General features: G+C 46.4%; 1 protein-coding gene and 1 long non-coding RNA gene across 5 annotated transcripts in view; both read right to left on the bottom strand.

The window, feature by feature from the left end:
• LOC142496411 (uncharacterized) overlaps positions 1-19,983 on the bottom strand; it is a 510,055-nt gene that overhangs the window by 42,974 nt on the left and 447,098 nt on the right. The gene's annotated exons all lie outside the window — the stretch shown is intronic.
• NIPAL3 (NIPA like domain containing 3) overlaps positions 1-19,983 on the bottom strand; it is a 34,660-nt gene that overhangs the window by 1,656 nt on the left and 13,021 nt on the right. For 3 of the 4 annotated variants that reach the window (XM_075603711.1, XM_075603712.1, XM_075603713.1), the window contains exons 6-11: positions 17,533-17,678; positions 15,954-16,050; positions 11,582-11,717; positions 9,815-9,903; positions 8,190-8,253; positions 848-942 (exon numbers count right to left, since the gene is read on the bottom strand). In XM_075603711.1, coding sequence (XP_075459826.1) covers positions 848-942; positions 8,190-8,253; positions 9,815-9,903; positions 11,582-11,717; positions 15,954-16,050; positions 17,533-17,678 — 627 coding nt within the window. The remainder of the gene's footprint in view (positions 1-847; positions 943-8,189; positions 8,254-9,814; positions 9,904-11,581; positions 11,718-15,953; positions 16,051-17,532; positions 17,679-19,983) is intronic. The other variant, XM_075603715.1, reaches the window with a different exon arrangement.

Raw genomic sequence — 19,983 nt, 5'->3', positions numbered from 1 at the left:
ATATTATCGGGGGATGGCTGCTCCTCTCTCTCGTCTACTGCCCACCCCCCAGTATATGTGTGTGTGGGGGGAGCGGGGCGTCCCGTTTTTGCCATCCCAATGTCCCATTTTTGTCTCAAGGAAATATGGTCAGCCCAAGACTGAGCCACCTGTGCTGAAACTGGGACCGACTGAGCCACCTGTGCAGAAACTGGGACCGACTGAGCCACCTGTGCTGAAACTGGGACCGACTGAGCCACCTGTGCAGAAACTGGGACCGACTGAGCCACCTGTGCAGAAACTGGGACCGACTGAGCCACCTGTGCAGAAACTGGGACCGACTGAGCCACCTGTGCAGAAACTGGGACCGACTGAGCCACCTGTGCAGAAACTGGGACCGACTGAGCCACCTGTGCAGAAACTGGGACCGACTGAGCCACCTGCGCAGAAACTGGGACCGACTGAGCCACCTGTGCAGAAACTGGGACCGACTGAGCCACCTGCGCAGAAACTGGGACCGACTGAGCCACCTGCGCAGAAACTGGGATATCCTTAAAAAAATCGGACCTGTTGGGGGGGGGGGTCCTGAGGACTGGAGTTGAGCACCGCTGGGTTAATAAAGTAATGACGATGGCATCATTAGCCAAACAGATAAACATCATTAGCTGATCAGCATTCATTCAAAGAACAGGAAATCTTTTCTTACTCACAGGCGGAAAATGTTATCATTTTAGGACTGATTGGATCTTCCTAGGGAAGCCAGAGACGCAGGTCGGTTCATTTGGTCGCCATGTGGGACTGGCCCTTTTATTGAAACACAATACAGCTGAAATATATATATTTATTTGTAGGGCCGGAGCTGCGTTACCTGGCATGGCGTTCAGGGAGACGTAAGGTTCGAAGGCTTTTGCTTTTTTCCTGTTCCGTGTGATGAGGAACACTCCCAGGAAGGCAATGAGACACCTAAGAGAGGGGCTGGTTACAGGAGGGCAAACAGAGCAGGTATACAACAAACAGGAGAGACACAGCGGCTTTACTATAGGATATATTATAGTACCAGGTATAGGATAAAGGACTTCCATTAAAGACACCATCATATCCACACACAGTACAGCTATACATATACGCACACAGTGCTGATAAACTCCTGTTATTCAAGTCACCCCAATCCTTACTGTATTTGATCTGGGGTATGTTAGATAAGCAAACTGGATTTGTTAATTGTCCAGCTTGTAACAAGCAGATTTATTGGGGGGGGGGGGAGGTCATGTGACATGTGACTGTTTAGATGTATAAAATTGAGAGCCCTTAAGGGAAGCATTGCAGGGTTGAGCACGAGTGCTGCATCTTATAGTAAGTGAATACAGGCATACCCCGGTTTAAGGACACTCACTTTAAGTACACTCGCGAGTAAGTACATCTAGCTCAATAGGCAAACGGCAGCGCACGCATGCGCCTGTCAGCACATCCTGAACAGCAATACTGTCTCCCTGCCTGTACCGAAGCTGTGCGCAAGCGGGGAGACTATAGAGCCTGTTACAAATGTGTTATTTACATCAGTTATGCACGTATATGACTATTGCAGTACAGTGCATGCATTGATAAGTGGGAAAAAGGTAGTGCTTCACTTTAAGTACATTTTCGCTTTACATACATGCTCCGGTCCCATTGCGTACGTTAATGCGAGGTATGCCTGTATGTAGTTGGACTAGAGTGGGACTGGAGACTGGATCTTTCAGCAAACTCTTTTACACAAGGCAGCAGACGGTGAGCTCAGACAACACTATTATCCCACGGCTGCTAGCCTGCACCCTTTATTTACTGACGGCCTCTCCCAACACGTGTATGCACAAATCTGCCTCTCCCACCCCCCCCAAATCCCTAAACAGACCCTAGCATTGCAAATGCAGCACGCTTTTAGTGTCGAGTAAAAAAGGTTCACATCTGCTGTGCACACAATGCACACACTAACTTACAACAGCTTCATGCAGTTACCTACCTTTTCTGATAATGACCCTGCTACTTCTCTCAACTCTGTTCTTTATTGTGACATCATGGAAATGTTACTCTCTATCCAATACAAACTCCTCCCTTCTGGCCCACACCCAATATCATCATACACCCCGGATTACTCAAAAGCCTTGCACTATCTACTGAATGTTGGTGGAGAACTCTGAAACCAGCACACCAACCATCGCTCACTCTAATAGCAAACATCACAAATTTACAACTTGCAAACAACTACCCAAATTTCTACTCATACTGTTACTCTCTTTAGCAGGTATTGAACTTAACCCAGACCCCCCCTCCCCTTTTCAACTTAGTCCCATACCCCCAATACTCCTTTCAAATTCCAAAAAGGACTGTCACCCATATAAATATCCATAGTCTGTTGCCCAAACTGGATAAACTAAGGGCATGGTGCCTTATGCATAAGCCAAAAGCCATCATTCTCACAGAAATATGGCTAACCCCTAAAACCCTTGATGCAAATACAGTATCGCCATTCAGGGATATTCAATTTCAAGGAAAGATAGATCAAAGAGAGGAGGAGGGGTGTTATTTTATATTGAAGACATTACAATTTACGCTGATAAATTGCCCCCCAGCCCACCCACTTTTGAAATACTAGTTATCAAAATGTGCCTCCCCTTCTCTAAGCCTATTCTTATTGCTGGCATCTACCAGCCCCCTCAAGCCCCACTACAATCCCTGACCAATATCACCCAGTTTCTTAGCTTAATGTCCTCTCTGAATGAGAAAAGTGAGCCGTTAGTTCTTGGGGATTTCAACTACAATTGGCTTGTCCCTAAAAACAAGAAACTCCAGGTACAACAAATGTCACTTAACCTAACCAAACTCATTTCCCAACCCATATGGACAAACCTGAAAGCTCACAACCATTCCTTGCTAGACTGGATTCTCTCCTCTAGTCCCAGAAGCATCCAATCTTCTGGCATCCTACCTGACATTTTCAGTGACCATGCAATAGTGTACTGGGTAAGGGAAATCAAATCACCCCAATCAAGCCCTAAAGTTCTCCTCACTAGAACATTTAGAAACTTTAACCCACAACAGTTTCTGGCTGATCTTACCAGCTGCCCTTGGTACAGAATCGACTTTATACCCGACCCTGATTCTGCGCTTGATTATTTCCAATCAGAGTTCTTAAAACTCTGATACCCATGCCCCACTACACAGAATAAGGAGTATGGGGGGGGGGGGCCCCACCTTCCGTGAGTTACAACCGACCCTAAAGTGCTCATCCATTTCGGGGATGCCTTGTGGAAAAGCTACAAAGTAACTGGCACTACCAAGGATCTCAATCACTACAGATGCCTGCGGAATATGTGCACAAGGCAAACAAGGCACGCAAAAGCACAATATTACTCTGACAATCTCCACCAGAATACATGAAATCCAGCAAAGTTCTGGAATGTTATCAACAACATATTCCAGCCTCCTAACCATCAACAACCAAGTAATATCACTAAGGGGGATATTACTCTGACAAACCCCACTGACATTGCAAATGTATTCAATGATTACTTTGTGGGGTGTGCTACCAATTTATTAGCAAAACACAACCCGAACCTCACTCTGTGAGTACCCCTATAGCCCCACCCCCTCCCAACACTGCTCACAATTTTCAATGTCCCGGTATCCGAAGAAGAGGAGATTACACAAGCGCTCCTCAAGTTAAAACTAAGCAGCCAATGTGGACCTGATCTACTGCAATCTAAGTTTCTAAGACTTGTGGCCCCAGGCATTGCCAAACCGCTTGCCTCCCTAATCAAGTCTATTCTGTCTGCAGGTCATATCCCTTAGGCCGCTTCAATAGTGAGCGCAACGGCGACGCAATGCCGTGCCTCTATGAGGCTGGCCATAGAGCACGCGCGATTTACTAGAAGACAAATACATTTGTTTCACAGACACGCCTCCCCGTCGCGTCTACCTAGAGGACACAAACCCCTCCAGCCCCGCGTGACGGCCCTTGCACGGTCACGCGCTAACCATGGATGTGGCCTAAGACCTGGAAATCTGCAAGAGTTGTCCCAATCTTCAAAAGTGGGAACAAACACACTGTCTCAAACTACAGGCCAATCTCACTTCTCCCAATACTATCCAAAGTCATGGAAAAATGTGTCCACTCCCAATTAAGTGATTACTATAACAAGACAAATTTCCCTAGCCAGTTCCAATCTGGCTTTCGCCCCAAACACTCCACCGTAACTACCCTGCTAAAAGTTTGCAATGAAATCCAGTGCGGAATGGAACGGGGACAACTCACTGGTGCAGTATTCCTAGATTTTGCAAAGGCTTTTGACACAGTTGATCATGCTATCCTGTTTAACAAACTCCAGAGCTCTGGAATAGGGAAACATGCTTTAAACTGGTTTCAGTCCTACCTATCAGGAAGATCCCAACATGTGTCCATCTCAGGCTCTAACTCCAACCCCCTGGATATCACCTGTGGTGTCCCGCAAGGCTCTGTTCTGGGGCCCCTACTCTTCTCGTTCATCAATGCTATTCCTACAGTTTGTAAGGGAGCTTCAATACACATGTATGCAGATGACACAATCCTATATGCACACAGCCATACCCTCTCTGACCTTGAACACATACTTCAGTCTGACTGTCTGAGACTCGAAAACTGGATTTCCCAAAACAAACTGTTTTTAAACACTGACAAGACTGTAACAATGGTATTTGGGACCAAAGTTAAATTTCTAAAGCTTCTAATGATGGATCTTCAGATCAGAACCAGGTCTAATACCATCCTAACCCCTGTTAATAGTTTTAAATATCTGGGCACATGGTCTGACTCCCATTTAATATTAATATTCGGGTTGCACATTGATACCCTGAAATCCAAAACCTATGCCAAACTAGGGGTACTTTATAGGAACAAATCCTCCCTAAGCCTGCTGGTCAGAAAGCGTATCACACAGCAGATGCTAATGCCAATTATAGACTATGGGGACATAGTATATATGTTACAGCACCCCAAATTCACCTTAGCAAACTAGACACCCTCACCAGTTCAATATGCCATTATGTCCTCCAATGCAACTACAACACACATCACAGCGAAATGCTCAAAGAACTAGATTGGTCATCACTTGAGCCTAGGCGCAAAGTTAATCTCTCTTGCCTTGCCTTCAAATACTTTCTGGGCAAGCTACCCAGCTACCTGAACAAGCTCCTCACCCCTACCACACGCAGCACTTATCAACCGAGATCTGACTCCAAACGATTATTTGGATCCGGCCCCACCTCCTTCTCTTACCGTGCACCTCACACCTGGAACAATCTACCGGAGACTCAAAGCCACCACCAGTCTGAGTTCTTTCAAAACTAAAGCGGTCTCACATTTTAATCTGGTCTGTAACTGTTACATACGCCTACAAGATAAAATATGTCACACTGTTCGTGCAGTGTCTGTATACATAATGTATAACCCTGTTCATTTAATGTAACCATGTATTGTAACCATAACTCTGTGCCCAGGACATACTTGAAAACAAGAGGAAACTCTCAATGTATTCCTCCCTGGTAAAACATTTTTATAAATAACCATTTATACAAACAGTGCAGATATACATATACGCACACGGATACAAAGGCGTTGACGCACATAATCTAAACAGACACACATTACATACAATGAAACACGTGCTTATTTACTGTTCTATACTAGAGGAGCGCAAACTTTTGCTGCTGCGCCCCCCTGTCTTGCCTGCCCCGGTGCTCGCGCTCCCCCTCCTACGTTGCAGCTGCGTCAAATGACGCAGTGGGGTCATGTGACGTCACATCACGTGACCCGCAACATAACTTGACGCGTGTGACGTCACATGACCCCGCGGCGTCATTTGACGCCACGTTGCTATGGCGATGCGTCACAGCGTCTGAATCACAGTAGGTTTTGTGTTGCAGAGGCCTCACGCGATCACCCGGCATTTAATTTAAATGCCTTGGGGAAGAGCGCGGGACCTCTGCAACCGCCCGCGATACCCCCCCCCCCCCAAAAAAAATCTCATGCCCCCCAGTTCTATACTATACAAATCGGATTTTTAAGCCATCATCTCTTATATGAATGACACCAGCTGTTCCTATATATAGCAGAGCAAATAAATACAGCATTGTCTGCAGTGGCTAGTGTGGGCGGGAAAGGGTTAGGAGCAGCTGAAAAGTACTGTTGAAGGTTGAGCTACAGACAAATAGCCAGTGAAACCAGCTGTCAATATCACCTCTGGGTCAGAACTAAGACGGGTTTCAGCTGAACTAGTTTTAAACAGAAGTTGTGCAGCGAGTGGTCATGGTTTGGTTAGGGGGAAGGAACAGACATTCTAAAACTGGTCTGAAAAAAAGATACCGGACCTATTGTGAAAGCGAGCTCCATGTTTTATTTATTTATCAAAAGGTTTTACCAGGAAGTAATACACTGAGAGTTACCTCTTGTTTTCAGGTATGTTCTGGGCACAGAGTTATAACAATACATGGTTACACTAAATTAACAGAGTTATACAGTCAATTCACAGATATTTCATGGACAGTTGGAAAATTGGATACAGGGTACAAAAGGGCTGGTGCGTTTCAGATTGAAATAGAGAAGCTTTATCAGCAAACGGTTCACACCCTTTAGCTGCGCCAAAGGCTGTCCGCCTTCGGGGCGACGCAGATGTACACTGAAGGGGTTCAGATTGAATGCGATACCTAAAGCAGATTTGTTTTTAGTTTTCCTCGCGGTTTTTGATTGTATTGTCCTTTTTACTTACAAAGGCCCACAGCCTGCAGTCGTACCCACATGGCAACTCCCGCTGTTTATTGTAACTTGCTCCACTCGCCGAACACCGAGCTGTCTATCATGCATACTACAAACGGTCTGATCAGAAATAAAATGTTCTATCTTTATCTTTTGAAATAAGGTTCTTGGAGGTCTACCGAGGTCACCAAGTGATATGGAATTAGCATCGATATTCATTTAGGTTGTAGGCGCATGTTTTTTAATGAATCATGATGATTTAAATGATGAATTCATAATGAATTAAAAATCAGTGATCACGGAAACAGCTAGAGACCATTGTACTGGGACGTAGTATTTAATAAACACACAACCCGAGGGAACCGCGTTGTAAACCATTGCGAAAACTGAAGCAGTGTACAGAAATAATGGGTCAGTCCATCCGAGGACCAAAGTGAACTAATGACAGGGACACGTGTAAACGTGACCTTCTCCACTGAAGAATCCGGTCGCTCTTCCTTCTCGTGCGGACACCCCCACGTGCTGCGACAATTTACCCGAATAATCCGCTTCCTGTCTAAGTTCCTTCAAGACTTCGGTTGTATCCCCACTTTAAAAAACAGGTTTGTAACGGTAACTTGTAATGTTGTCAACTTTACTTTGCCCCCAGGTTATCCTTGAAAACGAGAGGTAACTCTCAATGTAATTTTGTCCTGGTAACACGTGTTATAAATAACAAATAAAATTAGGTTCAGATGCAGCGGATTGACAATTTTTTCTTAAAAAATAAAAAATAAATAAATAAATAAATACAAATGGTATAAGTATTTCAAAATAATAATTCTAACATGTCCAATTTGAATTCCGATAATAAAATGGTCTGTAGTGTTTAGAGAAGATAGAATTGGTGTGTGTGTGTGTGTGTGTGTGTGTGTGTGTGTGTGTAAGATAATCGAGTGTTAGGCCCGTAATATAGTGCGCGCGCGGCACTTATAATTGGCTGCGGTTAGCCAGCCATTCTATGTTAGGGCCGCGCGCACACGGCAGTGAGCGTGGAGCCGGCTGATCGGGGGGGGGGGGGGGGAAGACTCCGAAAAGTATTTTTGCCGCTAACGCTCACTGTCTGCAGTATGTATGCATGTGTGTGTGTGTGTGTGTGTGTGTGTGTGTATAAAGTCGCACAATATTAATAAATAATTTAATAAATAATTTCTTCTCACAGCATGTCTTTTTTTAATCACACACGTACACACGTACACACGTACACACGTACACACGTACACACACACATGAAAAGTGTGCATCACGTGCCACTTACGGGCCTTAGAAGAGATTGGAGGTGCAGGGTCCTTGTAACTAGTATAACCTCATCCCAATGTAGAGTCTGTGAATGGAGCACGCGCCATTAACCCCTTCCCTGCCAGCAACGGGGTTAAACTGCCCCGCCTCAGGCAAGACTACTCACCCCAAGGCGTACATAGAGACGTGAAGCGCATCCTCACCGCGGAAATCCAAGTAAAATACAGCTCCTGTAATGTGTTCAAAATAAATAAATATTCAATCATACTTGGTCTAAAAGGGGCAATTTTACAAAAAAATAACCAGGTTTCCAAACAATCGCACAATGTAATTGCCGTCCCAACATTACAGTTTACTGCTCGAAGCAAAAATGTGCTAAAAGGAAGACGTTTTTCTTACAACCTCCCACGTGCAGCGATACATCGAATTTCGCAGGCACAAATCCCTCCCCTGAAGAGCTTACAATCTAATATAGGGAGATAAAGCGAGTTGCCGAAGGCCACAAGGAGCGGTTACCGAGATACGAACGGCAGAAGCCGTGTTCTTACCGCTAGGCTACCCCCATCAACACCATTTAGTACATTTGGGCCAGTTAAATGGCAACTTTATATTCAAATAAATAGCGGTACCTCTGGCTTATAATTAAAAACGTTAAGTACTCCATACCCCAGAATACTACTACACTCAGATCTGTGATTATATACAGTTCCTACTGCTCTGTCCTAGCCTGAAATCTCTCTCATACTTCCACTACCTGTGGGACTCTCACCCTCTCTACCCCCCAACACCCCATCCCCCTCAACCACCCTGAAAAGTCACATTAACATGGAAGCATTCCCATAGCGGTTAACATGACAACATGACCTCTGCACACGTGCCACTTGCCCTCGTCCTATAAGATGTGCCCTTCCAAGTAGTCATTATAACTATGTATGAGTTCCCAACACACCGGTTAGCTGGTAAGGCAATCCTTTCTCCCACTCAATGTTGACTTTAATGTCACACACCCACTCACCTCCCCCGGACCAGTAACCGCGCATCCAAATCATGCTTTACGGTTTCGCTAGCAAAGCATGATGGGCACGCCGTTGCCAGCAGGGACTAACAAGTCAGCCAGCAAATGTCCCGCGGCACAGGCTTCAGACGTAATATTTTAGGCGCTCTGATTTTTCCCTGTATTATGTCTGTAACACACATGCACACACGTACAGGTACTACATGCATCAACATACCGTACATGTCTATGGGGGATCAGTCACCATATATTTATACATGGTTCCAAGGGACATACAATGCTGAAACTCATTGCCACACAAAGGGCGGATTGCTGTTTCTACAATAAATGTGGCGAGAGCGCTCATGGTTATCGAATATAAACACACACACACACACACACACACACACACACACACACACACACACACACACACACACACACACACACACACACACACACACACACACACACACACACACACACACACACACACACACACCTTAACCCAGGCTGTGCTCAAAAGCTGTGAAATGCAGCAAGCATGAGTTGATAGGGGACCATGTCATATGGTTTTGAAGCAAAAGGTAGCCCTGTGTGCTCATTTGCATGTCATTTCCCAGAATCCCTTGCTGCAGTGGAAGCACTGTGTACTGAAGGATACTGGTGAAAGGCGGGGCTGCAGACCTGTCTAAGACATGCAAATGAGCACACAGTAATATTTCCATTTCAGAGAGATATAGATACACACACACACATTATATACTCCTCACTGGTGCCGATAGGAGCTTACTTACCCGCTGATATAGCTATGCTTGTAGACAGGATGTAATTGATGCTCGCAATCAAAGCAGAATCGTACAGCTCAAAAGCTTGGGACAGGAATCTGCATTAAGAACGAAAAGAGGCTTTAACAGGGCAGATCCTCAAACAACTAAAGTGTAAAGTGTACTGATGACCGCGACATGTTTAAGGGGTCACATCTGGGTGATCGATGAGTTTTGTCCCAAATCGGACACAATATAAGTAGTTTTAAAGAGGCAATCCAAACGGCACTTTAAAAAAAATAATAATATATATTTGATTACCTTCAAAAACGAATTACCTAAAAGGTGCCAATCGATTATTTCTCCCGTGATCGATTAGCAAAGATCCTGTTTCCCAGGGTTCACTAAATGGCCGTCTTTCAGTTTCAATCAATCCTTCAGACAGTGTAACTCAGCAGCTACAATGTGTCCTTATATTACTAAAGGTAACATGATCTATTGTTACAGTTTGCAGCTCAAACAGCTGGGAACATTGGCAACAAATGATCACAAACAGTAAAGTGCTGCAAAGATCTTGCACTGCTGGGGAACACGTACTAAAGCTTGCTACAGAAATTAACGGATTCTCAGTATATTAAAACTAATTAAAAATGGCATTAAAATTTGAATAACATTTTTTTTTTCTACAAATGCAGTCAGTATTATCGAATACTACAGCACGGATTTATTTAAAAATAACACATGTGGGATATTACACGGATTGCCTCTTTAAATCATTTTTATAAAGTTAGTTTGCAAATGTGGTGAGCCGAGACTTGAAAGGGGTTTTTGTGTCACCGTGTGTTCAACAAGAGTTGACACAGACCAAGCCCATCTCTTTGTAGGATCGCCGATAAGGACGGGCTGGGATAAGGGGAAAGAAAACACTTTACTCACAAACACCCCCATTCCCAGGCCCCTAAGAAAAGCAATTTGTAATTCAATACCAGGGAAACAAAAATCAGCCAACATTTGCCTTCGGCCCACTTAGATTGGTTTGAGGGATACAATTAGATAGTTCCATTCTTTACAATAGGTTATTTTTTTGAGCCTGCTATGTGGGATTGCACCTTTATTACAAACCACCTGCTGTGCACAGTGAAAAGGTGATCTAGTTTACTTAACCTGTACGCTGCCTGAAGGGCCAGCATCACAGGGGTTAAAGTGCCCCCCCAGGCAGTAGGCAGTCATCACTTTCTATATATAAAAAAAAGCCCCATTCACTGTATTAGTCCCCATTATAAAACGACAACAAAGAATGGAGAAACTTCAGGAGATGGTGTAGAAAATGATGTACTCCTTTCTCAGACCGGCGGTCTTCAAAAGTGGGCTCAAAGTGTTGCCTTTTAAAGCAGATTTTTTTTTTAAGGCCCAAAAGCCTGCAGTAGAGTGTTCACATGGCAACCACATCTGCATATTCCCACTTGCGCCAGTTCACCACGGCAGCACTTCAGAGAAGCCATGTTATACCCGAGCCTCCAGTAATATCACAGAGTGGGACGGGCTCAGCAGCCATTTTATTTTTAGTTTGGGGGCATTTTTCCAGGAATAAACAATAAAAACACACATTTTAAACATCAGGGAGCAACAGCACAAAAACAGGAGAGTTGGAGAGGTGAAAAGGCACCCCCCCCCCCCATCCCCTACTGTACCGTACAGTGAAGAAAGCCTTATAAGAGCATGAAGGTACTTGTTGCTGAAATGGAAGAGACGGCGTAAGCTCGGATAGGCGTCCAATAAAACCAGGAGTGAACTTACGAGGCCTGAGAAACAGCCGTGGTCACCATGCACACAAACATGATGTAGAAGATGGGATATCCGAACTGCATGGTCCCTCGTATGGAGACAATGATCATGCCGGCTAACGCCTTCACAGTCACAGCGGTCGTCGATCCTACAGAATGAGAAAAACTCTATGGAAAAGGTGTGTGGTTGAAACCTACCCCAGCTTCACATGGCAGAGCCAGTATAACCAGCCTCACACTGACGAGACCTAGTAAAAGGCCAAAACCGCTGCCTGAGTAGATTTACTGGCTGTGCAGATCTTTAACCCAGGCTGTGCTGGGAAGCTGTGTGAGGCGGCAGGCAGATGCTTATTCTATGTTAAAATGGATTTGAAGTAAAAGGTGACATTGTGTGCTCATTTGCGTGTCATTACCCGGAATCACTGGCTGCTGTGGAAGCACTGTATGCTGGGAGATAACGGGGAAAAGCAGGGTTGAGGACCTCTCTAAGGCCGCGCTCATGGTGGAGGCACGGGCGCGCGTGCCACCGCGCACATTCCTGCAGCCCCAGCCATGTGCGCACTAAGCTACAGGAGATTAGGGAGGCGTGGCGAACGCGTCACGGAGCAGGCTCGCCCTCATTGGCTGAACCAGCTCACGTGATGCTGCCGTCCCGCGACTGCAGCCCGAAAATCACAAATTCACTTGTCTCGCCAAACGGCAGCAGCGTACATCGCCGCTGGGGGCAGCGGGCACTTGAGGAACTACAAATCGGAAATCAGGTAAGTGTCCCGGAAGTGCGCGCGCGCGCACACGTAGCAACGCCGCCACAATGAGCGCGGCCTGAGAGACGTGAATGTGCTCACACGTGGTAGTTTCATTTGCTGTATTTAAAAAGATGCAAACCCTTGCAGTCCCCCCCCAACATTTTCTAAAGGTCTAGACTTGAGTATTAGCTTAAGGAAAATCATTTGAGTAAGGACCACATTATCTAAACAGTGTTACTCAAATAGGGTCATATTCATGGCGCGGTGTGGCGCGGTTTAGTAAATACGGCCCATAATTTAATCTTTCCTTCATTAAATATGACTGAAATCAGAGAGAGAGTGGGGAAGATGGGGGAGGGGAATAAAGATGGCTCTTGCTCCAGTCTTTGAAGAGTGTTTGGTGTTTTGATTATACTACACACCATTGCTAGGTTGTTTTGTGGATACTTTTACTGTTAGCTGCCGATACAATTAATTTGGAGCTATCTATTCACCAACCTCATATCACTAGCTACACTGTAGCCTACTCTGATATTATTCAGTTCTCTTAATTGCGTTGCGAACAAGGACAATTTTGTGTGATTGGTCTTAAATGTCACCCCTTCACAATATAATGTGAATGCACCTAATTTGGCAGAACCTAGCCTGAAGCATTCATATTATATGCTGCATTTATTACACTTGATTTGACAACTTCTCTGTGTATAATACTACTAATAAGTGGGGCGCTGTCAATACCGCCCCCCCTCACTAAGCCTATATTGCAGCCAGTTATTACCTCATTTTAGTGACTACTTAGTCAAGAGTGGTATGTATGTATGGTGCTAGGCTCTCACCTATTACACACCATACTTATTAAACGTATATACATTTACCACCTCGAGGCACCTCTTACATTAACACCGTTATCTATCCTAGGTGCCAGTCCTCACATATATATTAATTAGTCCCTCTGTATACCATCCTAACCATTATGTTTCGGCTTGGATGTGCATTGTTTAATACTTGTTTTAACCGTGTATGTGACCAGCTGTTATAAGTGTTGTCCGTCTGTGTTTTAGTGTTCACACCAAACATATATCTTATTATATATTAGTGAAAGCACTGTATGCTTGTCTGCATCTTCCTGTGTCCCTACGGACAATCTGATTGCACCTTTGGCCTGTCACTCCGCTTCAGGCCATGCCCGCCCCCGCACACCTCTCATTGGTCTGCGGTCCGCCCCCGCACAACTCTCATTGGTCTGTGGCCAACACCACTGCCACACTGTCTCACCCCTCACTGACCTACACCACTGACACACTCTCCTACCACCCACTCACTGAGCTTTGGGAATGCTTGCCAGCACCTAACCCTAAAGGCCAGGGTGTGCAGCGCACAGCAAGGATGATAAGAGCAGGTCTTGCAATAAAAATCCTTTATTTATAGATCATCTGGATGTGGGACAGCAGCAAACTTCAACGCGTTTCGTTCAGAGCGAAACGCGTTGAAGTTTGCTGCTGTCCCACATCCAGATGATCTATAAATAAAGGATTTTTATTGCAAGACCTGCTCTTATCATCCTTGCTGTGCGCTGCACACCCTGGCCTTTGGAACTTTTACACGAACAGCTGCACGCTTTGGAAGGGAGATTCTGGGAAGAAGCAATACGTGAGTACAATACCTGGGGCTAACCCAATGAGGAAGGGGGGGGGTGTCTTTGGATAACCCACCCCAACCGTCAGGGTATCCTATGCCCACTTAAAGGTTTAGTACTATTATTTCACTTATATACCCAGCTTATACTCCCTTCCATTATATATGGTCCCAGCACTTTCAGAGCACCATCACACATACAAACCAGCACCTAACCCTCACTGCTCTGAGAGATTTGCACCTAACCCTCACTGCTCTCAACCCAGAAAACCCTGACCAGGCGCCTCTACAGTCAGCGGGGGAGCGGAGCGAGCGCCCGGGACACCCCCCACGGCTCTCAAGCACGCGCCGCGCGCCCCGCGCTCTCCTCCTCTCAGCTCCCCCCCCGGTGCTCCGCTCAGCTCTCCCCCCCGGAGCACGCGCTGCGCGCCCACGCGCTCTCCTCCTCTCCCCGTGTCAGCTCCCCCCCGGTGCTCCGCTCAGCTCTCCCCCCCGGAGCTCCGCTCAGCTCTCCCCCCGGTGCTCCGCTCACCTCCCCCCCAGTGCTCCACTCCCCTCCCCCCCAGTGCTCCACTCACCTCCCCCCCGGTGCTCCACTCACCTCCCCCCCGGTGCTCCACTCACCTCCCCCCCGGTGCTCCACTCACCTCCCCCCCGGTGCTCCACTCACCTCCCCCCCGGTGCTCCACTCACCTCCCCCCCGGTGCTCCACTCACCTCCCCCCCGGTGCTCCACTCACCTCCCCCCCGGTGCTCCACTCACCTCCCCCCCGGTGCTCCACTCACCTCCCCCCCGGTGCTCCACTCACCTCCCCCCCGGTGCTCCACTCACCTCCCCCCCGGTGCTCCACTCACCTCCCCCCCGGTGCTCCACTCACCTCCCCCCCGGTGCTCCACTCACCTCCCCCCCTGTGCTCCACTCACCTCCCCCCCTGTGCTCCACTCACCTCCCCCCCGGTGCTCCGACAGGCAGTGGACACGCGGCGCCTAAGATGGCGGCGCCCGGAAGGACCCCCTTCCTCCCTCGGAGTAAGATGACGGCGGACGGAAGGAGAGGTGACGTGTGTGTGTGTCACTGTGTGTGTGTGTGTGTGTGTCACTGTGTGTGTGACACTCTGTGTGTGTGGGGGGGACACTGTGTGTGTGTGTGTGTGTGTGGGGGGGGGGACACTGTGTGTGTGTGAGTGGGACACTGTGTGTGTGTCACTGTGTGTGTGTCAGACACTCTAGGGTGGGGACCGGAGCTACGCATGGGGGTGGGGGGAGCAGGAGCGGAGAAACATACAGGGGGAGTGGAGAGGAGGGACACGGAAATTGTAAGCAACCCACCCCCCCTTTGTCCACTGTCCCCCCCCTCCTCCTGTCCACTGTCCCCCCCCGTCCTGTCCACTGTCCCCCCCGTCCTGTCCACTGTCCCCCCCCTCTCCTGTCCACTGTCGTCCCCCCCTCCTGTCCACTGTCATCCCCCCCCTCCTGTCCACTGTCATCCCCCCCGTCCTGTCCACTGTCCCCCCCCTCTCCTGTCCACTGTCGTCCCCCCCTCCTGTCCACTGTCATCCCCCCCCCTCCTGTCCACTGTCATCCCCCCCCCTCCTGTCCACTGTCCCCCCCCCCTCCTGTCCACTGTCCCCCCCCCCTCCTGTCCACTGTCCCCTCCCCTCCTGTCCCCCCCCTCCTGCCCTGGCAAAAGTACAGCTCAACCCCGTTATAGCGCGATACGTTACAACGCGAATCCGCTTATAACGCGATGCGAGCGTGGCTCCCAATGTTCGTATTTATGAACACTTTAAACACGATTATTGGTATCTTAAATACTTTATTGTACAATGCGTACACTTGTACATTATTTGTACATTATTTCTAACGCGATCCGCTTATAACGCGATGGGATTCTTTTGGACCCCAAGAACAGCGTTATAAGGGGGTTGAGCTGTACTTCCAGGCTAACATCGCACCAGTAGAACCCACATGAATACATTACAGTGAAAGTCACCCCGTCACCTACCTAACAAGGCTACCAGCAGCAGGATGACCATGATGTAGTTGGCTTTTTTCTCTTTGTAGTAATACAGCAGCAAGCAGAACGCTACGATTTCCACCAGCTAGGAAAACAGAACAAGTCAGCGCAAAAGGCAAAGCCACCATCTTATTACATCATCCATGGCAAGAGCCCCAAAGTGCCGTTACTTACAAACACACCTCTTTAACGAAGCATATGGGTAGCGCCGCTGGCTGGCACTATACATCTCATACGCACTTACCAGAACACCCCCCACTTCCCACTTAGATTGTAAGCTCTTCTGGGCAGGGACTCCCTTTCCTATTGTTTTGTCTGTTGCGCTTATTCCCATTGTGTTATAATAATATTATGTATGTATGTATAGAGAGAGATATCTATATCTATATATACATATGTAGAGGTATCAGTACCGTGTTAGCCGAGCTTCAATAATCAAAAAATAAATAGACGATACCGTTCTGTGGCTAACGAAATGCTTTTATTTGTGCGAGCTTTCGAGATACACTGATCTCTTCTTCCGGTGATGTTACAACGAATGAAGCAAAAGGTATACTTAAAAACAGTGTCTCTTGGAATGTTATCTGTGCTGGTCCTTCCCCCGGTGTGGATGTGTTTTATGGCTAGAGGTGTCAAAAGGTTACTGAAAGCAAGTGAAGAAAGAGTGTGTGTGTTGTTTTTCCATCCCTATACACCAATAGGGACCACTTAGTATCCACACACACTTTTAGTTGTGCTACAAACTCTCACATTTCCACACCCACCCACACCATTTATATCCACTCCCACTCCACACACACCTTGTAGAGCACTGTTTATACTGTGGGCTCTCCATTCATTTTTATTCACACTGACACACACACACACTCTTTCTTCACTTGCTTTCAGTTACCTTTTGACACCTCTAGCCATAAAACACATCCACACCGGGGGAAGGACAAGCACAGATAACACTCCAAGAGACACTGTTTTTAAGTATACCTTTTGCTTCATTCATTGTAACATCGCCGGAAGAAGAGATCAGTGTATCTCGAAAGCTCGCACAAATAAAAGCATTTCGTTAGCCACAGAACGGTATCGTCTATTTATTTTTTGATTATATATATACATATATACAGTGCTCAACAAATTGTAACAAAATCGCCGCCCCCCAACCCCAAAATGTGACCCTCCCCCTTCCCGCTGTCGATTGCTTACCAGCGGCAGTGTGTGGCATCTCCCGGCATTCTCCTGCAAGGCCTGTGTCTCCCCCTCCAACACTCGTGAAAATGGCTGCGCGGCGGCAAATTACAACAGGAAGCCGCCACATAGCGTCACCATTGTCATTTGCCGCTGCGCAGCTATTTTCGTGGGATTTGCAGGAGGGAGACACAGGCCTTTGAGGAGAATGCCGGGAGATGCTGCACCCCGCCGCCGCCAAGCACTCGACGGAGGGCAAAATGCACTCACCCCAGGCGAGGGGGCGAGTGCATTTGTCGAGCCCTGCATATATACATACGTCAGGGCTCATACCAGGACATCAAACAGTGTCAGGGCCTGCTACCTACAGCACCGACATACAACTTACCATATACAACAAAAAAGGCCAGCTAACAAGATGCCGGACAATATTCTCTCCCGTCATTCGCTCGTGGCTGTTGGGCCCAAATGTGATCAGCAAGTAGGTGCCGATGACTGCCAAGCCGCAGCCTATAAAGGACAAAATGTAACGTCCTTCGGAGGGACAGAGAGAGAGAGAGAGAGAGAGAAAGAGAGACACATACACATGAGAGGTGGGCAGGTTAGTTACCATGCAGGTGAGATGATGTTAAGTGATAGGATTATATGAAGAGTAAAATACGGATTATATGAAGAGTAAAATACGGAAGACGAGATTCTCTCTCTGGTCTGTTTCGCATAAGGAGCAAAGGGAGCACCATCCCTCCTTGGGCCAAAGTGACATATTTTAGGGGTCACATCAGGGTGACTGGTGCCTTTTTTTTTTTCTTTAACCCAAATCTGACCTTTTTGAATGATTTTTAAATCATTATTTAAAGTTATTATGTAAATACGGTGAGCTGAGATTTGGGAGCGGGTTTGATTTTCCCTGGCTTCATAAATAAATACAAAAAAATTGTTTTAATAAATATTAAAAATAAAAATCACAGTATATGCTCGACGTTTTCAATTCGTTTCTGGAAGGAGCAGCCGTCCCAACATCAATGTCTAAGGCAAATTTGGCAATTATACATAAAGAAGGAAGGGGCCCACTACAATGTGACAATTATCGGCCTATCTCCCTCCTCAATTCAGACTTAAAAATATTCAGTAACATTTTGGCAAACAGGCTTACCCCAATTTTGACCAGCTTAATACATATAGACCAAGTCGGGTTTGTCTCGGGCAGACAGGCCTCTGACAATACCAGGAAAATTATAAATATCATTGACCATGTACATCTCTCTAACACTAATGCTATCTTGTTGGGTTTGGATGCTGAAAAAGCATTCAACAGAATATGATGGGATTTTTTAGGCCAAACATTTATCAAATTCGGATTTAAGGGCCAGTTTTTGGAAGGCGTCAGAGCTCTCTACAAAACTCCCACAGCAGTTGTGAAGCTCCCAGGAGGAGACTCAATCCCCATAGCAATTAATAATGGTACCAGGCAAGGATGTCCCCTATCTCCGCTTCTATTTGCTCTATCGAACCCCTAGCAGCGACAATTAGAGACGAAAAAAATATTAAAGGAATTGAAATTGGAGGGACAAATTACAAAATTTCCCTGTTCGCAGATGATATTATTTTAACACTAGCTTACCCCTTGACTTCCCTCCCAAACCTTCAGTCCCAACTAGATCAATTCGTTAAAATCTCAGGATATAAAATTAACACAGATAAGTCAGAGGCATTAAATCTCTCTATGACAACATCTGAAATTAAGCTGCTACAAACAAATTTTAATTATAAATGGAGCTCCTCAAAAATTAAATATCTGGGAATACAGATATCAAGCTCCTATAAATCACTATACCAGCCCAATTCCCCCCCCCCCCCACCCACTTTGAAAAGATAAAAAAAGGATCTCCAGAGCTGGAATGAATATCGGATATCTTGGCTAGGAAGAATAGCTACAGTTAAAATGAACATACTACCAAGACTTCTATACTACTTCCAGACTCTTCCCATAGACATCCCATTGGCCGAGCTCAAAAATATCCAAAACAGAATCTTTCAATTTATTTGGAAAAATAAAAGACCAAGGGTGGCTAGATCAATTTTACCAGCACCTAAGGAGTGCGGAGGTCTGGGAGTCCCAGATATCATTAAATACTATCTGGCGGCCCAGTTAAAACAAGTTATAATGTGGAATAATAACGCAGCAACGTGCTGCTGGCTGGGGATCGAGTCTTCCTATGCGAGCCCTCTGTCTCTCCCAGCCGCCCTCTGGTCTGGAAGGGGGGGGGGGGAAGGAGGAGACCCTCGCCGAGAACTTGAAACTGGGAGCAATGAGATGTACATGGAAGATATGGTCCAGGAACAAGGGGAAATATAATTTGGCTTCTTCACCATCCCTATTGACCCCAATCTTTAAAAACCCTGAATTCCCACCAGGCTGCCTCCCGAAAGGACTTAAACAATTCAGAGAGCTAAATATTGTAACAGCTGATGACCTTGTAGCTAAAAGGTAAGCTTTTACCATACCAAGACCTGCAGAAAAAAGGCCAAATTACAAACCTCCCAATTTTCGGGTACTTACAAATTCGACACTTCCTACAAACAGTCTCACAAGACTCGGCGTTCCCAAATCAAACAAAATTTGAAAGACTCTGCAGTAAAGGTTATTACTGTAAAGGTTTGATTTCAGAGGTATATCTGGGAATGGCAATATCTGCAGCAAATTCCACCCATAGCTATATGTTTAAATGGGCAGAAGACTTGAATGTAGTAATCGATAGAGACGACTGGGAGGATATTTGGGAATCAGCATCTAAAACATCAATCTGTACAACTATCAAGGAAAATATATATCAAATAC

The sequence above is a fragment of the Ascaphus truei genome, chromosome 6 (assembly GCF_040206685.1).
Source record: "Ascaphus truei isolate aAscTru1 chromosome 6, aAscTru1.hap1, whole genome shotgun sequence".
NCBI lineage: Eukaryota > Metazoa > Chordata > Amphibia > Anura > Ascaphidae > Ascaphus > Ascaphus truei.
Note: the sequence above shows the minus strand (reverse complement) of the source record. Positions and strands in the feature narration are given on the sequence as shown.